We start from the raw sequence: 23,367 nt of genomic DNA, 5'->3' as shown, positions 1-23,367 counted from the left end.
AGAGATTGAAAAGATTGAGTGGAAGAAGATAAATTAAAAAGAAATATTATTTTATTTTTATGATAGAGGTTTCATTCCCTAAATTTAGAGAATTACTATTAATCAAATCTAAATTTAGGGAATGGATAGGGTAGTTGATGCAGACGATTTTTAATTACTCTATCCAAAATTTAAAGTAAAATTTTTAGATAGAATAATGATTAATCGGCTCACCGTCATGTTATTTTCAAATCTCATTTCATAATTAAATTTTAAATTGAATGGAAAGAAATAGGGAAGGAACAGCAAATAAAAAAATAGTTGTCTCTCTAATTAAGGAGCTAATTCTATATATGTTATCCTAGACGCTAATATCAAGTGCTTAACTAATTGTCTCCCCTCTGATTTCATGGCCTACTTCAACCTAACAAATTATTTAAAGAACTATCATTTTCTCCAAAGATTGAAGTCTCACTCCAATTTTTTAAATTTATTTTACCTCCACTAATCATTAATAAACATAATAAATAGGCATATTACTATGTATCACGCCATTAAAACATTGAATTCCCACAAATAAGAGAAATTATGGAAAACATGCATTAATCTGTCTAACTAATGGCCATTGATTAGCCAACATATGACATGTCCTTGCAAACTAATCATTAATTAGAATCTAATAATTTCTGTCTGCTAAACCCCTTTAATTAATTGTCATGCATTCAGTAAAACGTATGTACTGTCTATTTAATGCCCACATGACCGGGCCTGCGATCAACGCTAAGCCGGACCGGCCGGCCGGTTCATTTCTTGGTCCGGTTTTGCAGACAATTATTATAATTATTATTAAAGCGCCACAAGCTGCCCTGCCCTCTCACGCACTCTGATCACCCGCCATTAATGCGTGCTTGGAGCTCGCTCCAAGTCCAAGGAGAGTCTTCTAGTTGGTCGTTACGCACATTTCCTCTTCTTCTAATCGTTTGATCAGCGTTCATGGGCAAGAAGCTCGGCTTTGGCTCCTTCTTACTCAAGCTCCGGCACGCGCCGCCGCCGTGGCCCTCCTGCAGGGAGCCGAAGACGGAGTCCTTCCGGGACGCCTCCGTCTGCAAGACCGTCAATTCGGTCCACTTCGAATCCGCCGAGTCCTGCTTCACCCACTCGTCGACCTCGGAGGCGCGGAAGAGCTTCTCCGCGGCGTCGGAGGAGGCGGTGGTGCCGCTGCGGCCGGCCGACCGGATCTTCTTCCGGCGGTCCGGGGAGACCAGTTCGATTCTAGAGGAGGCGAAGCCGGTCTGCACCGGCGACGACTACAGCGACGCGCCGCCGCCGTTTGAAGGCGGCGTCGCGCTGGCCGTGAACTCCGAGGACCCCTACCGCGACTTCCGGCGGTCGATGGAGGAGATGGTGGCGGCGCACGGTCTCAGCGATTGGCGCCGCCTCGAGGCCCTGCTGGTCTGGTACTTGAGTGTCAACCGGAAGAAGACGCATGGGTTCATCTTTGGGGCCTTCGCCGACTTGATTGTGGCCCTCGCCTCTTCCCCTGCTTCCTCCTCCTCCAATTCATTTCAAGTTGCAGAAATCAAGGAGCATGAATCAACCGATTCCAATCAAATGCTTGTTTAATCTGAATATCCAAGAGATTGCGAAATCTCCCTCCTCTCTTTCATTCTCCCCTGCCTGTTCTATTTCTGAGTTCGTTCATTTTGAAGCATTTCCAATGTACATTCTTGGGATTCAAAGAAACTTCATTTCCTGTATGTATGGATAATGGAGCTGACTAAACTCCATGTTCCATGCTTATTAAGTGCATCGCATGATCATTAGTTAAGACAAATGAGTAATCCCAACAGATGTGAGAAATGATAGACGTTAGGCATGTCTCTTAATAATTCTAATATAGAAATGCAAGTGGTTCGTAGATAGTTTTGGAAACAACAGCTATAGCTTCAACAGCAGGTCATGACAGCAACTCACACTGTTCATGGGGCTGAGGTTTCGCTGTGAGCCATGCACAACAAGGCTGATGCATCAACATCAGATCCATGGCAGATCCCTCTACTGTGTGAGGCCGGAATGAACTGTTGATGTTGTTGGATGGGTACAAAGCATGATCAGTTGGAAAAGGAAACAAATCCCATTAATGAGTGGTTGAGTCGAACTGTTGCTTGTGATCATAGTTACTGATCTCAGACCACTTTTCCATACAACTCGATGATGGCCTTCTTCTGCAGGACTGAATAATATGGTTCTTTGAGATCTCTGGAGAAGCTACCTGACAACTCAGGGGTTGAGTGCATCTAATAAAGTAGAGTTGAAGAATTTTTATAAGTATATTGTTCGTATGCTTTCGTTTCTCTACCATCATTCATCAGCCCTCTTTGCTCTCTACTATCAACCCAACATATAAATATAATAATTGCTATCGAATCCTCTCAAGGATGATTCAAGCTTCCAGTCTGTATCAAGAAGAGGGAAACTTGTAAAAGCATCATTCGATAAATTCGTTTACAATTAATACTTGTTGGGGCTAGGACACTTTTCAATATTCCGCCCTTCAAGAAGGCCTAGCCATGGTAGAGTAAGGTTCACCCCATGCTATGAATATCTCATGCAATCCTCCTCCTCCTCCTCTCACCTAACGCATAGTAGTACTAAATGCTCACTCACAGCTTATTTGTTGTTAGATGTAGCTAGTGATCAACTTGTTTCTTCTTAAAGATGTTCGTATGGCTAAAGAAAACTCAAGAAGATTTTCTTGTGATCTACTCTTGAAATTGCTAATTATAAAAGCCAAATATGTCAGTGAGAGCCATGCATGTTGGTGACACATTACGGCCACCTTATAGTTTTAGCTTCATCTTCACGAATATCTAATAGATTTATTGCTTGACCATGTGAATTTATGGGAGAGGCCTCAGGCATGCAACTCTGTCGTTGAGGATCTATCTAATCATCTCAATGGTATCTCTAAGTTATGGTATTGGGGACTAACGTTCCGATACGATATTGTATGGAATGAATGATAAACGCTGCAAGATCATTAACTAGGAGTTAGTAGCCATGACTCACAAGGTTCTTGTTGAGACTAAAGGACAATGGTTTTCATGTAACCACCACCAATTCAGTGGGTCTCTCGTGATCTCTTCAAGTTAAGCCAGTGCCCCAACGCTAGGTCACTTTGGAATTCAATTCCAGAGGTACGTAGCTGTGTGTTAATTGTGAGATGGGGACGTCACAAAGTTAATGCCTTTGCAAAGGTGATTTTTTTTTTTCACTTTGCAGGACATGATCTTCAGGATACTGCTCATGGATCCACATATGCATTCTTCACAAATCGATGAAGGTTTAAATGTTGTCTTTTCCTTGGGAAAAAGTGGCATTCATCAAAGTGATTTTTTTTTTTTAATAAAAAAGGCTAAAACTGAGTATGTTAGTTTGTTGTTTTTCCTCTTACAAATCAGTGTTGAATGATTAGTTTACACTTTAATAATCAACCAACATAAGGAGAACAATTCAATCAATCACTGTACTTATGATTGTAGCAGAATGATATGTGCATTTTGCTAGTAAAGCGGTGGGGTATTCTCTTTTTTTTTTTTTTTTAAGTATAGAAATATCGGTATTGATAAATTAATAAATAAATTTTTTTAATAGACGATTAATTTAAGAATATTGAATTAATAAATCATCTATTGTGAATATTTTTCAATTTATTTTGATCATCAATGAAATTTTTTTGTAAAATTGAACTTGTCACATTCTAAATTGATCAACAAAATATTTATTTTATTTTTAGATATTCATGCATATAAATTTTTTATAAAATGTCATATACTAATCCGAAAGCCCTACACGGTCAGTCGACAGTTATACGTAGAAAAAGGTATTTCTGTATAATTTAACGGGAAATAATCCTTATTTATTTTTATAAATTTATGATTCGACTTTTTAAGTTATATAAAAAAAATAAATTATGAATCAGTTAATTTTAGTTGGCCAGGACTTGGAAGTTATTTCTCATATCTATTTTTTTTCTTAAAAGAGAAAAAAAAAAACTAACTGGATTGTTGAATTAGTGCAGCCATTGATTGTGAAGAAAGAGCAAGCTAGCAATCTCAAAATCTAAAGCAGACAGTCAAACAGATCACAAATCCTAAAATCTGGAGAACAAAGTCAACGATTAGGCACTCCTCTTGTTCCTACGAGGTTCACGTCTTTGATTTTGCGGGGATTTGAGATCCTATCACCACCCAGGCGGAGTTAGTGCGCCAGGTGGTAGCAGGATCTCAACTCGGCTTCTTTGGCCATCAGGCTCACCGCCGGCGACGGTGGAACGCGGAGGAGGACGGCGTCGAGGGGGAGGTCGTAGAAGAGAAGAGGCCACCCCAAATCTCGGCGAAGGCGCGGAGGATCAGGTGGTGGTGCCGAGGCGCGTTGAGGGCGAGGAAGCGGTGGAGCAGGTCGCGCAGGTCCTCCCAGGCATAGATCTCCATCTCCACGATCATCTGCAGCATCGAGTCGCGGAAGTCCAGGAACGGGTCCGACGAGTCCTTCACCACCGCCACGCTCCCGTCCACCACGCCCTTCCTCGGCGCCGCCGCCCGCTTGCTCTTCTTCCTTCTCGGCTTTCGCCGGCCGCCCTCGGCGGCGGCAGTCTCCTTCGGCCTCTCCGGCGATAAGTTGCAGCGGGAGGTGGAAGAGGAGTCGCCGGCGGTTGTCGCGGTGAAGCTGCTGGTTCCCCAGTGGGAAGTGGTGGTCGAAGGAGAGAGAAAACCGCCGTCGCTTTGAGGCTTGGATTTCGTCGAGCAGGAGAAGAAAGATGGGAGCTTTGGCCGGCGGCAGCCGCATCCCGCCTCAACCACCACCGGATGCCGCAACAGGAACTTTCTCATGCCCGAAGCCATCGTAAACACGAAAAAGATGCGATCTTTACCGGTCGCCGGAGGAGAGGCAAGCGAGAAACCACAAAAAGCTTGGATTTTGTGGTGCATCCATCAGAGTGGAAACAGAAACAGAGACTGGAAGGTGGAATTGGCAAGAGGAGGAAGAAAAGGAGGGAAAAGGAAGGGTCGGGTTGTTTGCTTTCAGGTTCAAGGAGGTGAAGCTTTTAGCATTTTAAGGAGAAGATTGGCGTTCAGGTTAAACAACGAGAGGGAGGTAGAGTTAATTGCCCATGTGAAGTCAATAAAGAGGAAGAACCTCTTCCTGTTGCAAAAGGCATTTTAATGAGATAGAGTCTTTGGGAATACCAGACTGCTGCAAAGAATTGAAAGCCAGATTTAAGCGTAAGCAGTAAACTTTCTCAGCTCATTATTCTTTTTCTTCATTTTTTTTTTTCTTCTGTTCTTTTCTGCTCGGTAAATAGAGTCTGCGATCTCGGAATTCTGTTTGTGTTAAATGGCACTAATGCATGATAGTGATGACAGACATAGAGTATGCTTCCTTCTCAACTTCTTTTGCTTCCGCTAATTGCTTCGCTACTGGGGGTTCCATCGTCGATGCAGAAAGTGTGAAATAAAAAAAGGAAAAATAAAAGAAAGCACTTGCTTTACAAATTAGCCAGGGAAGAATCGGTTTTGGAGACCAAAACTTGGCAGTTGGCACAGCTGAATTGGCCGTATGTGATTACGAACTGTGTGTAAGTAAGAAGAGCAGTGACCATGACATTGACCAGTCAAAAGCAGACCACGAGTTCTACATAAATGTTTGAGAACTTCAACTCATTCGATCTGGGGAAGCTCAATCTTCCTTCAGTTTAACTGCATGGACTCGAGGTCAGTCATCAAGCTGCATTTTTCTGCAGAATGAATGGTGTTCATGTACAAAGCTGTGCGTTCATGAAGCCACCTGGTGAATCCGTATAGAGCTGTTTTTTTTTTAAATTGGGAATTTCACACTTTTAGGATATAGTTGAGTTAGTTATTGTTGGTATATAGAGCATTAGGTAATTGAATTTACATTTTAATTATGATAAAAGAGTTTAAAATTAAGTTATTTTAATCTAATAAGTATGATTGAGTTGATAGAAAAATCTTAACTGATCTTAGACAAAGAAAAATTTCTAATTGAGGCTAGTCAGGTAGAAATTCTTAGCTGCGATTAGACAACGAAGTCTTTATTCGGAGAACTGGGTAAAGTTTTGGTGGATCGAGGACTTTGAGCGAAATTCTAAAGTCGAAGACACTAGGTGAAAATTATGAGGGTAACGAACACTAGGTGAAAGATTGGATGGGTCAAGGATCGAACATCCAATATGAAATCATAGAGTCTCAGGCGCTGAGCAAAAGTTCAAATGGTCTGGAGGACCAATCTGACAAAAAGTAATTTCTTCTGAGAGAAGTAGGTGAGGACGCGTTTCCTATTGAGGGAACAGTAGACGTCGATTCGACCTAGGGTTTCTGAGAAAATTGAAAGTCATAACCGGACAGTTCGGAGACTATCAAGAAGTTCTATTATTCATATTTTATTATGCTAACCTTATTTTGCAGGGTATATTTGGTATTTTGGATTAACGTATCTTGTAGGGAGTGAAAAACATATTTCAATCTCGGATGAACAGTGTTCAAGACGCCTCGAGTGTCTTGCCGAAGGTTCGCACATAGAGGTGCGGAGACGCCTTCCATGCTCTTGAAGACACCTTGGAGACTGGATGGAAGGCGTATTCCATGAGCTTGAAGGCGTCTTCGAAGGGTAAACTTCACAGATTATGGAAGTTGTTGTCTCCAACGCTGCGGGGATAAGCTGCACCGCTAGAGGCGCCTTCAATGGGGTTGAAGGTGCCTTCAGCAGTTTATAAAGGTCTTGTTCGAGTAGTGGCTAGATAGAACTTGATTTCATGATTACTCTCTTGTGCGCTGCTCCAAAGACAATATGATGAAGCCATAACGCTGCTCCGACAACCAGAAGCTCGTAATTTCAACATCGTTGTTATTGGTATATTGTAATTAAATTACTGCACTTATAATTCTGCTATTTGTAAAGATTTTTCGAAATTATAGTGATTGTCCAATGAAAGTGATCAACAATCGCGGGCCTTGAAATAGGAGTCGTTACAGGCTCCGAACCAAGTAAAAACCAAATATGTCAGCTTAACTTTCTATTTTCCTTTCTTTATTTCTTTTCTGCCGCACTTACTCTATACACGATTGTTTTAAACGAACGTGAAAGCCACAAGTGTTTTCATACCTCCCCTCTAGCGCGTTTCGATTCTACAGTTACCACATAGTAGATTTATAGAATTAAATAAGGATGGAATCTCGATAAAGTTTGAGAAATTATCCTTTTATTTGATGGTTAATTTTGATTTCTTGATTTACTAACTCCTAATAGTGTGGGATAATCTTTAAAGGGCTGTCATGGTGACTGATCCTATTCGAAATTCAAAGAGACGGAAAGCTGGAGATGTGACGCTTACGTTAACCTCCTGTGAACTCCGTGCGGATCTGCAACACAGACTATGTCAGTGCTAAGCCAGGAAAGGAGTCCCCGGCATTGGCCCTCCGACGCTCAAGTCAGTCACCGGCGATGAGAAATGAAGTAGAGCAACAAGAACTGCAGCACAAACAGTGAATATCGCGTGTATTGCGTACCTCCGTCGATGCTTGGACCCCCCTTTATATAGAGCTCTGGTAGCGTGTGTGCACGCTTCCCAAGATGAGCATGCATCCCAAAGCTTCCCCTGAAAAGATTTGTCAATAAAGTGTCCTTGACACAGTACCTTAATGGGCCGAGTATATCTCTGAAGTGACAGTGAAACCTTCCGCCATACGATTTTCTGGCAGCCCATGCCCAGTGTCGGTGGTACCAACTCCCAAAAGGTTATCACTGGATATTATCAGAAGTGTACTGCTAAGCCGAGCGGATTAGCCGCTCGGCCGAAATTCTGCCGCCTTGGTGCTCCGTCTGGCCGGCCAACACCTCGTTGTTCCTTCGTGTGTGTCTGCTCGACCGAAGGTCTACTGTGTTATTGCCAAAACCCGTAGTCAGGCCTAGCGGGGTAGCCGCTTGACCAAAGTCTGTTGCCAGGCCGAGTGAAACAACCGCTCGGCCAAGGTTGAACTTTGCATATCTCTGTTGTTTGGTCGAGCGGGGTAGCCGCTCGTCTTGGTTTCTGCATATTATCTTCCTTGAGCGTCGGTTGTTTGATTGTTCCCCAAGTTGGGGGCGATGGCGGGTCGGAGCCCTTTCCCTAGTCGGGACATGAGTCGCTCGACTGACCGATACCGTCTATGCATTGATCGTCTTGACTTTGACCTCCACAGTGGCAGCGGGGTGGGGCCCCTCATCATCACCGCATCACAAGCGCCCCCCTCAAGTCTAGTTGAACGAAGTTGTAAGTCCGACTGACTGGATAATTGTCTGAGCAGACTTCTTCCCGATCGGCCTTCGGTATCTTGGCTAAGACAACTCTCCGTCGGTTGATCTGTTGAAGCTTGTCGTTCGACCGTAGGTATACTCCTCAATCCGATCGACGCGTCAAAGGTTTGTACTTGTAAATTCTCTACTTAGGTTGTCTTAGGCGAGCGCGAGCAAGGCTTACATCACCTAAATTTCTGGGAAATTGTGCAAATCCCTGCTCATTAAGGCTGAGCACGTTCTCATGCCTTCATTAAATGTCGACCAGTGGCGATGCACCACATGTCACTCTCACTGTCGCCGCACGCTTGACGTGACTGGGTATTGATGTGACGTTCGGAGGTTTGAATTCAATGGTCCGATCTTTACCTGGGTTTCTGCGACTTAGATCGGACGGCTCCGGTCGACCGACCCCCAGGCTTATAAGCCCGCGCATGTCATCGCCTTTGCGTATTTCGCCTTTATGCTCTTTGGTGCTGCCTACTTCGTGCTCCGGCGACGTTCTCCTACTGCTCCTCCAGCGACCTCCTCTCCGCAGCCCTTCTCCATCAACCTTTTGCTCGTAAGCTTCCTCCCTATCGTACTGACCTCCGAGTTTTTTCGGCTTCCAGGGTCTGTTCTTCCCCGTTCTCAAGTTTTTCGTCATCTCAGTGTTCCGACAACCATTCCGCCACTCCATTCCTCCTTTTTTCTTGTGTTGCAATGACAAGTTCATCGCAGCCTCTCGCCGGCATCCCAGGGCCCTGGTACACTTCTACCGAGTCTCGGTTCGACGTCGATGACACTGAAAGTTTGATGGATGCTTTTGAGCTTCCTCCCAAGTATGAACTCATCATTCCCTCTCCTTCCGATCGGCCGAATTCTCCGCCGCCCAACTGTATCACCTTCTTTCGGGACCATTTTACCACCAATATGTGGTTTCTCATCCATCCTTTCTTTTCTTCCGTGTGTAAATATTTCCGAGTCTCCCTCCACCAGCTAATGTCGAACTCTTTTTGGCTGTTGTTCAGGGTGGTTGTCCTTTTTCACCTACACGACATTCCACTCACCCCGGCTCTTTCATTACTTTTATTATCCCAAGTCGTCCCAACCAGGGACCTTTCTTTTTCAAGCCCGAGTGAGTTTGATTTTCTTTGATAAAATGCCTACTTCCAACAAACACTGAAAGGAGTACTTCTTTTTCGTGCACTTTCCCGAGCGGCCGGACTTTCCCACCTCCTGACAGTTCGACGTGGCACCTCAACCTCCATTGAAGAAGTACAAAAGTCGATCAGACTACCTCAACGCAGCTTCGATGTTGGCTTGTCAGAAATACGATATCCACAAGCTGCTGCTGGAGGGTGTCCTGTATATCTTAAGCTTGAGTATGATCCGCATCCGACTGCCGACCAGCCTAGGTATGTGATCACTTTACTCCTTTTGTTGATTCTAACTGATTTTTCTTCTTTTCGTGCAGTCGAAGTCATGCTGCGCGCACGTCTGGCATGCAAGGTGAAGCTTAAGGATGTCGCGATCAACGCAGTCGCTGTTGAAGAACTAGGGAGCCGAGGCCTCCAGCCGGTCGGCTCGCAAGAGGAGTCGTAGGACGAGAGTGAGGCGGCTCCCGCTCGAGCAAGTGTCGGAGCCCAGGTGGCTCCCATCATTCTGAGCGGCAGCCGATTGTCGAAGTTGAGGGGGCTTCGGGCTTAGCCTCATCAGCTGAGCCACTGATCAGGCGTAAGAGGCGTCTAGTGGAGCCTTCATCGCGCTCCGTCACTTCCGGGGTATGCTCCGCCGAATGGGTGGAGACATCGACCCCCGCTTCTGTCCAAGAGCTCAATGCCCCTGAGTTGTCGAATCGGACAACTTCCCTGTCCGATTTGTCTCATGGGACAATTTGCGCATTGCCGATGACCTTCCTGCCACCAAAGTCGAAGATTAAGAAGTCAGGCATCCGACCGGTTTCTTCATCATAGCCGTTCGAGAGGGCCACTTCTACACAGTCATCCCCGAGCGGCTAACGCCATATTACGGTGATTTTGCACCACCCGACTGAGGAGTGGTGTGAATCCAGCACCGAGTCCTGAGCTCCAGAGCACCAGATCATCATCCAGGGGGCGCTCGCTAAGATATGGGAGGACACTCGGGCCCGTGCGGCGATGATGCCTCCGAGGGTACTCGCAGATAGTCACACTCAAATGTCCACTGGGGTAAGTTTTACCTATACATTTGCATAATTCACTTCCGATCGATGCTTATATTTGCTTTGTTTGTAGTACTGGGTGGAGAGTCTGGCAATGTGCCAAAGGCTCGCTGTTTTGGAGGAGGAAGTGAAACATTTGAAGGCGTCGAGTGGTCAATCCTCCGTCACTCAGGAACAAACAAACACCAAGGTGGCCAAATTTCGAGCCACTCTGGAGAAGAGCAACAAACTGCTCGAGGCCGAACGGGCCAAGAGCGTGGGGCAGGTCACGATGCTAGAGCGGCTCAATAAACAGGTCACCACTTTTGATAATAAATCCGAGTCGGCCAATCCGTGGAAGAACCAGATCATCACCGATCTCGACGAGAAGAATAAGGAAGCCCGGGCCCTCGCCCAAAAGCTCAACGAAGCTAAGGACTTCCTGGTCGCTGAACGACACAGTCAGTCGACCGAAGAAATGACCCTTCACGGCTAACTCGTCTCTAAGGACACTACGTTGGCCACCGCCAAGGATGAGCTGGAGGGCTCCCGAGCGGCCCTGAAGACCTACCAAGACGCCGAGCAGAGCCGTTTTGAGGTCATGAAGAAGAATTACCTCTGCTCGGATGATTTCAACGAGTAGGTCACCGATCGGGCTCTGCACCTTTTCGATCTGGCCATTGATGGGACGATCGACCAACTCAGGGAGGGTGGTCATCTACCGGCAGCTCTGACCAACAGCGTCATCAGCCGGGATAAGCTCACTGCCGCGCTGCTTGACGATGTCCTGGACTATCTTGAGTGAGGTCGAGAGTTCTATAAAATGTCAAATTTTGAAGTTTTAATGCATGCTCGTCCGAACAGACGAGTTTTATCTCTTTGCATGTCTTTTTGGCTCCTTTTCTTTGAGTATTGTACAAACTCGTGGCCTTGTGATTCCAATCGTCCGCAGTTAGTCTATCCAGCCGACCGATCCCTTTTGAACTCAGTGACGTCCTGATTCTTTGAACTGCCGATCGATCCCAAGGACGTCTTAAAGAATAGTGTCGAACGATCACTATATTTTGAGGACTTAGGCTTTTGAGTAACCTACGCTTGCCCTCTCAGTGAGCCAAGGGTTTAAGATCGTCGCTCGACCGTTGAGGAAAAATATACAAACATTGGGGTTTAAGGTCGTCGCTCGACCGTTGATGTGATCTTGGGTTTAAGGTTGTCGCTCGACCGTTGATGTGATGTCGGGTTTAAGGTCGTCGCTCGACTATTGATGGAGACATACACTTAAGGTCACCGCTTGATCGTTGATGTAGACACGCGTTTTAAGATCGTTGCTCTATCGTCGATGGAGACAAGCGTTTAAGGTCGCCACTCGACTGTTGATGGAGACAGGCGTTTAAGGTCGCCGCTCGATCGTTGATGGAGACAAGCGTTTAAGGTCGTCGCTCGACCATTGATGTAAATTCGATGCCGACCCGGGTTAAAGGTTGCTGCTCGACTGTTGACATAGTCTCGGGTTTAAGGTCGTCGCTCGACCATTGTATAAACTCGGGTTTAAAGTTGTCGCTCGACCATTAATGGAGATGCACTTCAAGAGGCCTTTGTCGTTTATTCAAATTCTGCCCTGTGTTTGGGAGATATACAAAAAATACGGAAGAGTACATAGTATTCACTCACACACCTCTCATCTAACCCTATAGGGTTGAAGATGATTTGCGCTCCATGACCTCTCGAGCTGTCTTCCCTCTTCATACTCCAGATAGTAAGTACTCGAACGGAGCTTCTGCATGACCTTGAAAGGCTCTGCCCATGGGACCTCGAGCTTGGTGACGTTGCCGACCGGTTTCACTTTCTTCCAGACGAGATCGTCGACCTGGAAGGATCTCGGGATCACTCTCCGATTGTAGTTCTGTTTCATCCGTTGTCGGTACGCCGTTAGCTGAGCCGCTGCTTTTGCTTGCATTTCGTCCACCAAGTCGAGCTCCATAAGCCTCCGTTCGGCATTTCCTTCATCGTAGTGCTGCACCCGATCAGATTCTACTCCGACCTCCATGGGGACAACTGCCTCGCCGCCATATACCAGATGGAAGGGTGTTTGTCGATCGCCTCCTTCGGGGTCGTGCGGAGGACCCATAACATGTTGGGGAGTTCATCCACCCAGCTGCCTCTAATGTGGTCGAGCCGAGCACGTAAGACTCTGAGGATCTCCTAATTGGCGACTTCGGCCTACCCGTTGCCATGGGGATAGGCCACAGAGGTGAAGGTTTGTTGGATGCCATAGCCCTCACACCATTCTCTGAGCTTCTGGTCGGCGAACTGCCTTTCATTGTAGAATACGAGTCGATGCAGGATGCCGAACCGGCAAATGATGTTCTGCCAAACGAATTTAATGACCATTTACTCGGTGATTCTTGCTAGTGGCTCGGCTTCCACCCACTTAGAGAAGTAGTCGACCGCGACGAGTAGAAATTTCCGCTGACCGATCGCCATGGGGAAAGGTCCAACGATATCCATGCCACATTGGTCGAACGGATATGATACCGTGGGCACTTTCATTTCCTCGGTAGGTCAGCACAGCATGTTGTGATACTTCTGGCAGGACAAGCAGGTGACCACTGTCCGAGCGGCATTCTCTTGGAGGGTCGGCCAAAAATATCCGGCTAGGAGTATCTTTCAGGCTAATGCACGGCTGCCCAGATGACCTCCGCAAGAACTTTGGTGCACCTCTCGCAGAATATACTCGACGTCCTCCGATCCGACACACTTGAGAAGGGGCTTGGAGAAGGCTCTCTTGTAGAGGTGGTCGTCGATCAAGGTGAACCGCTCGACCCTCTTTTTCAATAAGTGGGCTTCTTCCGGATCGGTAGGTGTAGCTCCCGAACGTAGAAACTCAGTCATAGTTGTCCTCCAATCGTTCGGGAAGGTTATTCCTTCCATTTGGTCAATATGCGCCACAAGCGAGACTTGTTCGATCGGCTAACCTATGACGATCAACATCAACGAACTGACTAGTTTTGCTAACTCATCCGCCGCCTGGTTCTCCGATTGGGGGATCTTTTGTATAATGATCTCCTGGAAGTTGACCTTCAGCTTCTCGAAAGCCTCTGCATAGAGCCTTAGCCGAGCGTTACTTATCTCAAATGTCCCAGATAACTATTGGACGGTAAACTGGGAGTTAGAGTGGATGAGGACTTTGACTGTTATAACATGCCAAGCTATCTGCAGGCCGGCAATCAGTGCCTCATACTCTGCTTCATTATTAGTGGCTCTGTAGTCTAGTCAGACGGAGAGCTGCATCTGGTCTTCCCGTGGCGAGATAAGCAGTATGCCGATTATGCTGCCTTGCTGAGTGGACGAGTCATCCACATATATCTTCCATGTTGCTGCCGACTCCTCACTCTCGACTTCTATGATGAAATTCACTAAGGCTTGAGCCTTGATTGTCGCTCGGGGTTGATATTGAATGTTGAACTCTCTCAGCTCAGTGTCCAGTTGATTAGCCTTCCTGATGCTTCTGGGTTGAGAATGTTGGTTAGTCCTAGGAAAATCGTATCGGTTCCATTGTACAAAATTTTTGTACAAATATCGAACCTTTCCTTAAATAACCTATTGTATTCTTTAGAAGTTAAATTAGGAATCACAGACGGAACTTAACATTATTGATTCCAAATTTAACTTATCTGTTCTTAATGGTTTAGATTTGGATCGCAAGCGGAACTTAACACTATTGATCCAAATTCACATATGTTATTAATTCCATTAAATATTAATTTCCAAAATTGACTTCCAGGACTGTATGGCGAGGCACATGACTTTCTTGGATATGGGAGCAACCACCACCGCCTAGACAAAGCCTTTTAAGGAAAGCTAATATTTAATTTCCTTAAATAACTCTAGGTTAACCAAAAAGAACAATCGAATCACAAATTCGAAAACAAAGAAAACACAAACTCGAAAAAATAAATTCGAAAAACTAGATCTAATGCCTCTTGTGTTTGGAATTCTTACAAAGAGAAATAACTAGCATGGTGCGGAAAATAATTGCTAATTGTACCTTCCCTTTGTATGCTAATGACCTCGAGATCTTCTGTCGTATTCCTCGCCTCGCCCTTGAACGTCGTGTGGGCGACGATCCTCCAAGATGAACACCACCCAAAAGCTTTCTTCCTCTTCCTCTAAAATTCGGCCACCACCACCACCAAAAAGAAGAGAGCAAAGGGAAAAGAAGAGGGGAGAGGGAGGGCCGACCACCTAGAGAGACTCCACCAAGAGAATAAGAATTGATCTCACGAGGCCTCCTCACCCCTTCTTTTATATTACTTGCCCAAGGCAAATAAGGAAAGACTTTTTATAAAAGTTAAAATCTTCCTCTTGTTTTTCCTTTTCCCTTTTATTTTCCTTTTATTTCCTCTTGATTGAATCAATCACCAAACATTAATTGGATGATGATTTCTTTTTATTTTCTTTTGGCCGGCCCCTTGCTTGGGCACCAAGCAAGGTGGCCGACCACCTCATCATGGAAAGAAAGAAATTTTTTTTTATAAAATTTTATAAATCCTTATAAAATTTTACAAGCTCTCTTTTAATTTCCTAAAGTAAGAGTTAAAAAAGGAAAGTTCTAAAAATTTAAACCATGTTTTAAAACTTAAAACTTCTCTTATAAAATTTCCTTTTTTAACATGGTGATAGAAAATTTAAATTTTAAAACTTCTCTTCCTTTTTTTTTTTAAATCATGAAGATGGTTAAAAAGGGAAAGTTTTAAAATCTTTTAAACTTTCTTTTAAAACATGTGACCTAATTCAAATAAGGAAAGTTTTTAAATTTAAAAATTCTCTTTTAAAACTTGTAGTTTTCTACAAAGAGAAGATTTTAAAAATTCAAAACACCCCTCCTTGTTTGAATTATTATAGCCAGCCCCTACATGCTTGGGCACCAAGCAAAGGGATGACCCTTTAAGAGGAGATGTGGCCGACCATTGCTTGGTCACCAAGCAACGGACCGGCCCCCTTCTTGGACACCAAGATGAGCCTTTCTTTGAATGAACTTGAGGCGTTAATGAGGCTATGATAGGGACCTAGAGGAGAAATTGGTTTTGGCCTTCCGATGAGCTTGAGTATCCCGTGTTCACACTGAACACACAACTCAAGTTTCTCGATAATAACTCATTCCACTAGAGAGTTATTATCGCACTACCGCACCAATCCCAAATTACATTATGGGCTCCTTCTTATTATGAGTGTGTTAGTCTCCCTGTGTTTAAGATAACGAATGCCCACTAATTAAGTAAGTTACTGACAACTCACTTAATTAATATCTAACTCCAAGAGTAGTATCACTCAACTTCATTGTCATGTCGGACTAAGTCCACCTGCAGGGTTTAACATAACAATCCTTATGAGCTCCTCTTGGGGACATTCTCAACCTAGATTACTAGGACACAGTTTCCTTCTATAATCAACAGCATACACTATAAGTAATATCATTTCCCAACTTATCGGGCCTATTGATTTATCAAGCTAAATCTCACCCTTTGATAAATTAAAGAAATAAATACTAAATATATGTTCTTGTTATTATATTAGGATTCAGAGTATACACTTCCATAATAACTAAGGTCTAGTTCTTTTTATTAAGTCAGTACAAAAAGAATTTACCTAAAATGGTCCTACTCAATACACTTAGAGTATACCAGTGTAATTTATTAGTCAAAATAAACTAATACTTAATTACACTACACCTATTCTAATGGTTTGTTCCTTTCCATCTTAGTCGCGAGCAACTGTTTATAATTTATAAAGAATCGACAACATGATCTTCTGAGTGTGACACCACACATCATGTTATCTACTATATAAATTAAATGAACAATTATATTTAACAAATAAATATAGATATTGACCAATGTGATTCTTTTATTTCAAAAATAAATGTTTACAAAAGCTAGACTTTTAGTATACATTCCAACAATCTCCCACTTATACTAAAAGACTAAGCTGTCATATCTGTTGTCATACATATGATTCTTATCCCTCCCACATGTCGATCAAAAGCTTTCGTCTGAAGGGCCTTAGTGAAAGGATCTTCCAGATTATCTGCTGATGCAATCTTGGCAACGACAACTTCTCCTCGCTTGACGATGTCTCGTATCAGGTGCTACTTACGCTCTATATGTTTACTTGCCTTATAGGCTCGTGGTTCTTTCGAGTTTGCAACTGCACCGCTATTATCACAATAAATTGTGATGATTTGGGCAAACCAGGAATCACATCTAAGTCCATTAGGAAGTTCCTGAGCCATACAGCTTCTTTGGCTGCCTCAGAGGCTGTCACATACTCAGCTTCTATGGTTGAGTCCGAAACGTATTTCTGTTTAACACTCTTCCATGCAATGGCTCCACCTCCCAGAGTAAACACATAGCCTGACGTAGACTTTCTATTGTCCCTATCTGATTGGAAGTCCGAATCCGTGTAACCCACAGAGACCAAATCGTCTGCTTGGTAAACTAGCATATAATCTCTAGTCCTTCTCAGGTACTTTAATATATGCTTTACAGCAGTCCAATGTCCTTGTCCAGGATTACTCTGATATCTGCTAATCATGCCCACGGCAAAATAAATATCAAATCTCGTACACAACATTGCATGCATTAAGCTTCCCACAGCCGAAGCATAAGGAACTGCCTTCATGTCCTCTATCTCCTTTGATGTCTTCAGAGACATCTCTTTAGATAAGGCTACTCCAAGCCTAAAAGGTAAGAAACATTTTTTGGAGTTCTGCATGCTAAAACGAGCAAGGATTGTATCTATATATGAGGCTTGAGATAGGCACAACATTCTTTTCTTGCGATTCCTTGTAGGAGTGGTTGAAAGCCACTCTTAAAAGTAAAAAAAACCGCCCCTATACGGGTGTTTTTTTTGTAGCAGTCGATCGATCTGTTATATGTCTCGATCGCTAGCGGGGTGTAGTGTCTGAGCAGAGGGTCTTGTAAGATCTCCTCTGAGCTACCGATTGATTCGTTCGGGAGACGCATTGCTTCGGGGTGCCTTACCTTTACGTGCATCCCGAACGGGAGCATCATCCGAAGATGATCCCCGCTCCTGATGCGCTTGGGCTATCTCCGAGGGGGGTTGGAACAAAGGGCGATGGAAGGGGATTGGCGCAGGCGATGCTTCACCCTATATGACAGTCAACCTTCGATTCTGCCCCTAGATGGAGAGTTTCTCCACTCGGTCTTCTTGTCCCACTCGTTTGCCAGCTGTCGATGTTGTAGGCTACGACACTTGCCGATTGGCTAGAGCCTGTTGTTGTTGTTTCTCGATCATTTTTGATGCTCGGGCTTGAATGAGCATCTCAAGCTCCTCCTGAGTGAGCGTCACGGTAGTGAGTCGTCCAGCGCCCTCCATCTTCTCGGCTCGGATGTAGGTGAAACTAGCTCCCACAGATGACGCCAAATATGATCCTGTCAGAAAGTCGAAGAGACGGAAAGTTGTGGATGTGGCGCTCACGCTAACCTTCTGTGGACTTCGCGCGGACCTGCAACACAGAGTACGTCAGTGTCGAGCTAGGGAAGGGGTCCCCGGTGTTGGCTTTCTGACGCTCAAGTCAGTCACCGACGATGAGGAATGAAGACGAGCAACAAGAACCGTAGCACAAACAATGAATATTGCGTGTATTGTGTACCTCCACCGAAGCTTGGACCCCCTTTATATAGAGCTCCGGTAGTACGCATGCATGCTTCCCAAGATGAGCACGCATCTCAAACCTTTCCCTGAAAAGACTTGTCGGTAAAGTGTCCCTGACACAGTACCTTAACGGGCCAAGCATATATCTGAAGTGATAGTGGAACCATTCGCCGTACGATTTTCTGGCAACTCATGCTCTGTGTTGGCGACATCAACTCCTAAAAGGATATCACTAGATATTATCAGAAGTGTATTGTTAGGCCGAGTGGATTGGCCGCTCAGTCGAAATTCTGCTACCCTGGTGCTCCGTCTGGCCGGCCAGCACCTCGCTATTCCTCTGTGTGTGTATGCTCGACCGAAGGTCCACTGTGTTATTGCTGAAGCCCGTAGTTGGGCCGACCGGGTAGCCGCTCGACCGAAGTCTGTTGCCAGGCCGAGCGGAACAACCCCTCGGCCAAAGTTGAACTTTGCATATCTCTGTTGTCTGGTCGAGCAGGGTAGCCGCTCGACTTGGTTTCTGCACATTGTCTCCCCTGAGCGTCAGTTGTTTGATTGTTTCCCGTGTCGGGGGGGGGGGCGATGGCGGGTCGGAGCCCTTTACCCGGTCGGGGCATGAGTTGCCCGACCGACCGATACCGTCTAGCATTGACCGCCTTGACTTTAACCTTCACCGTGGTAGCGGGGTGGGGCCCCTCATCATCACCGCATCAGTGACGAATGTATCTTTTACATAATTGCAAAATGGATTGAGAACTTCAATAGCCTCCGGAGTTATGGTACAATAGAATGGTGTCAAATTATCACTCATATATTTACAATTTGATCCCTAATTATAGTGCATTTATAAAAAAACCCTAAATAGTTTTGTAACTATGGGACACTGAACTTCTACACCCCCATCTATTATGAATATTTTCCGATGTATCTCGGAATAGGAACTTCAGCGACACAACGATGCTCCTCATTGTCAAATGAACTTGAGTCGTGAGATAATGTAGGCCTCATTTAAGACAGGTCTCCTGTAAGCCTTTATTTTATTTTTTAATAAATAGAGTAAATTAAAACGTTCACACTTATGTAATTTAATTAGATAAATAAAGGCCAGTTGATGGGGTGGAATCCTGTCATTTCCACATGTTCCGTATGGTTAAAAGTTATGTTGATCAATAAGTCAAAGTCAAGATACGTCAAACATGATCCAAAGGGAATCAGACTTAGCCCAGATGATATTCGTCTCTCTCCATGTCGCAATCTAACTATCTAAGTCATCAATCATTGCAGTTTGTCTCGGCCTCGGATCTCGACATCTTATCTCTATTGGTGCGGTTAGCATTGACGGTCTAACTCAGGTTTTGATGAATAATAAAGTAAGTTAAGTTAGTTTCATAGTGATCTAACACTTTGACGAAGTGTGCAGGAGAAGCCCAGCTAGGTCGATAGGCCGACCTGATAGCTGACACAAAGTCCAGACTGGTCGACGGGCTGACCGGATGTCTGACATGAAGTCCAGCTAGGTCGACGAGCTGACCTGATAGCTGGCACGAAGTCCAGATGGGTCGATGGGCTGACCGGACGTTTGGCAAATAAGTTAAGGTAAGTCAATGGAGGGGAGTGACTTGGTGAGGACACGTTCCCCATTCGAGGGAACAGTAGGCGTCGATCCAACTTAGAACCATTTTGGGAATCTAAGTTGAGATTGTGACTAGATTCTGATCTCAGTGAGACGGAATCTAATTACTACTCTTTTACTATAATTGTGCTAACTTCTATTTTGCAAGGTAGTTTAGTTTTTATTTTGCCTCGGACTAACACTTTCTTACAGGAGAAGGACATTCTGGGGGAAAGGTGGTCCGGGCACCCGAAAGATAAAAATTATCTTGATAGCTAGGCGAGCACTGATTGGACGGCTGACGTCATGGTCCAAGCGCCCGGAAGGGATCAGGGTGTCCGGAGGATCCTATATAAGAAGGTCTCACCCTGGAGCAAAAAATAACAACGTCTTCCAACGACTGCTCTACTACGCTGTGCTTCTGCGACGCTGCAAAGCCTCTCCGACAACCTGCGGCTCAAGCTTTGTTTTCTTATTGTTATCGGTATTTTCCTTATAATAGTTCTTGTACTTACTATTGTAATCAATTTTCGAACTATTAGTGATTGCCCAATGAAAGCACTCGACGAGTGCGAGCCTTGGAGTAGGAATCAACCAAGGCTCCGAACCAAGTAAAACTGGTTCGTGTTAGCATTGTTTTGTGTTTTTTCCGCTGCGTATTCTAACTTGGAAACGAATTTTAAATCACTATTCACCCCCCCCTCTAGTGAGCTCTACGATCTAACAGTCTCGGCCACAGATCCCAGTATCTTGTCTCGATCTTAGATCCAGACATCCTGTCTTGGCCTCAGATCCTGACATCCTTTTTCAACCTTAGTGGCCACACCCTCCACGTCTTGGCCTCACATCCTGTCATCCTCCATGTCTCGATCTCAGTTGTTGACTTCATCTATTCTCAAGGCTACTCAACATCGATGTTATTTTCTTATCTCTCCTGGTGACAACAACTTCTCCTCGCTTTACAATGTCTCGTATCAGGTGGTACTTGCGCTCAATGTGTTTACTCGCCTTATGGGCTCGTGGTTCCTTCGAGTTTGCTACTGCACCACTATTATCACAATAAATTGTGATGATTTTGGGTAAACTAGGAATCACATCTAAGTCCATCAAGAAGTGTTGGTGCAACCTTAGGTCAAGGTTGACCTGGTTGACCCGACTCGAGTTGACGTGACTCGAGTTGTATTTTGATGTTTGACCTGGGAAGATTGTCGGTGCAACCTTAGGTCAAGGTTGACCTAGTTGTGTTGCATGTTGATGTTTGACACTCGTGAGAGAGTTCTATTCTTGATGTGGGACAAGAATAGATGTTTGGGAGATTATTGGTGCAACCGTAGGTCAAGGTTGGCCTGGTTGACCTGATTCGGGAAAAGTCCAAGTATGGAGACTTGGCACGGAAAAGTCCAAGCAGGGAGCTTGGCACTGGAAAAGTCCAAGTATAGAGACTTGGCACGGAAAAGTCCAAGCAGGGAGCTTGGCACTGGAAAAGTCCAAGTATGGAGACTTGGCACGGAAAAGTCCAAGCATGGCACGCTAAAAGTCCAAGTATGAAGACTTGGCACTCGAAAAGTCCAAGTATGGAGACTTGGCACTGGAAAGTCCTAACGGGATGTTAGGCGGTTGGAAAGTCCTAAGTGAATGACTAGGAAAGTCCTAACGGGATGTTAGGCAAGGTGGAAAGTCCCGTGAGTGAAGCCAGGCTGGGAAAGTCCCGTGAGTGAAGCCAGTAGGAGAAAGTCCTAACGGGATGTTAGGCGGTGGAAAATCTGGTGAGTGAAGCGGTGAAAGTCCCGTGAGTGAAGCCGGGCAAGGAAAATCCAGATGGATCGGGTGATGACTACTGGTGTTGGAAAGTCCAAGTAGGTCAAAGGGATTGACCGGACACTGGGTGGAGTTCTAGCAGTCAAGGGAGTGACCGGATGCTAGGAATGAAGTACCAACATGTCGAGGTTGACCGAATGTTGGTTTGGAAGGCTTGGGACTTGGTTTGGGCAAAACCAAGTCACTAGTTATCCGATCGGTCCGGTGATCGACAAGAATCATCGATGTGCTATCGACGGTATCCGATCGGCGTGGACCGATCAGAGCTTCGACGGTCGTGGCGACCCATCGGGAGACGATGTCGCGGAAGGAAGCGAGTTGGGATCGGTCGTGGACCGATCCAACAGGGCCTGATCGGTCCACGCATCGATCAAAGCACGCATGAATCGTCTTCGCAGATCGATCGACGGTCTCGGGACCGATCAGGCTCGACCGGTCCGGGACCGATCAGGGCTTCGATCGCGACACCTGATCGGTCCGGGGACCGATCGGTGACAAATGAAGCTTCACGCTTAGGCCGATCGGCCCGCAGATCGATTGTTCTAGCTGCGACGCAACGCTAGTTTCTTCACCGCCTTCTTCGCGGTATAAAGGGGTCGAGGGCTGCACTTCTTCTTCTTCCTCTTCTCGCTTCTTGCAGTTCTGGTGCTTGAGCTTTGTTGAGCTCTTCTTCGCAAGCTTCGCGTGAGCTTCTCGATTGGATATCTTGTCAGGTGTTGAGGCTGCTGCTTCAACGAATCCAATCGGCAAGGAGGCAAGAAAACCTGTGTTTTTACATTCATTGTTCTTGTCTTCTTGTATCTCTTGTTGTATTCCTTTCTTGCTGTTGCAAGAATATTGTGCGAGGTTTCTCCACCCACAAGGAGTATATTGTATTAGCCGGTTCTCCGGGGACTCATCCACCGACGGATTGAGAGGACTCGTCCACCTTACGGACACGCCGAGGAGTAGGAGTATCATCTCCGAACCTCGTTACATCGACGCGTTGAGGTTTGATCTTCTTGTTTTCGTTTCCTTGTTTGTTTTTCCGCTGCGCTGACAAATTGTAGGAAGAAACGCGAGAATTTGGGGTCGGCTATTCACACCCCCCCTCTCTAGCCGTACGAAGGATCCTAACAAATGGTATCAGAGCGAGGCCGCTCTTCGACGGATCAACACCCGGGAGCACGGGCTAGAGATGGATCTCTATGGAGAAGACATCACCATTCCACCCTTCTACGAATGCGGCGACTTCGCGTATTGGAAGGTAAGGATGAAGTACTTTCTTATGACTAACATAATGAATTGGTTTTGTGTACAAGAAGGTTTTACTCCTCCGGTGGATAAGGAAGGAAAACCACTTGAGAAGGAGGAGTGGACAAGAGAACAAATTCACAAATCCGAAATCAACGAAGAGGTAACGAGAATAATTGAATTTTCATTGCCTACTAACATCTTGTGTAAGATAGGTTACAACAATGCCAAGGAATTATGGGATAACTTGGCCAAGTACTATGAGGAGAGCTCCACTTCAAGCCATGAAGAGGAGCCTAGTGAGCCAAGTAGCTCACATCATGGAGGGAGCGAATTGGGAGTTGAGGGCTACTCAACATCCAAGGAAGAAGAGGAGGAGAGTTCCTCTTGTTCAAGATCTGAGCAAGAAGAAGATTCTACCTCCGGAAGGGATGAAGGAGAGAGTCATCCATCCCAAACCCTAGGTAACTCAAGCATTTTAGTTTCAAATAAATTACATATATTATGCTTTGAGTGTAGGGAGTATGGACATTAC

General features: G+C 45.2%; 3 protein-coding genes across 3 annotated transcripts; 1 reads left to right on the top strand and 2 right to left on the bottom strand.

Annotated features, from left to right (window-relative positions):
• The first annotated feature begins 838 nt into the window (after positions 1–838).
• On the top strand, positions 839–2,015 carry LOC122022495 (transcription repressor OFP13-like). The gene has a single exon (XM_042580516.1). The coding sequence runs from the start codon at positions 973–975 to the stop codon at positions 1,600–1,602; it is 630 nt and encodes a 209-aa protein (XP_042436450.1). The 5' UTR covers positions 839–972; the 3' UTR covers positions 1,603–2,015.
• A 2,046-nt stretch (positions 2,016–4,061) lies between these two features.
• Positions 4,062–5,211, bottom strand: LOC122022494 (transcription repressor OFP8-like). Its single transcript, XM_042580514.1, has one exon. The coding sequence runs from the start codon at positions 4,968–4,970 to the stop codon at positions 4,293–4,295; it is 678 nt and encodes a 225-aa protein (XP_042436448.1). The 5' UTR covers positions 4,971–5,211; the 3' UTR covers positions 4,062–4,292.
• Positions 5,212–12,173: 6,962 nt separating this feature from the next.
• LOC122022878 lies at positions 12,174–12,623 on the bottom strand. Its single transcript, XM_042580990.1, has one exon. The coding sequence runs from the start codon at positions 12,621–12,623 to the stop codon at positions 12,174–12,176; it is 450 nt and encodes a 149-aa protein (XP_042436924.1).
• Between the last annotated feature and the right edge of the window lie 10,744 nt (positions 12,624–23,367).

This window comes from Zingiber officinale, chromosome 9B (assembly GCF_018446385.1).
Source record: "Zingiber officinale cultivar Zhangliang chromosome 9B, Zo_v1.1, whole genome shotgun sequence".
Taxonomy (NCBI): domain Eukaryota; kingdom Viridiplantae; phylum Streptophyta; class Magnoliopsida; order Zingiberales; family Zingiberaceae; genus Zingiber; species Zingiber officinale.
Note: the sequence above shows the minus strand (reverse complement) of the source record. Positions and strands in the feature narration are given on the sequence as shown.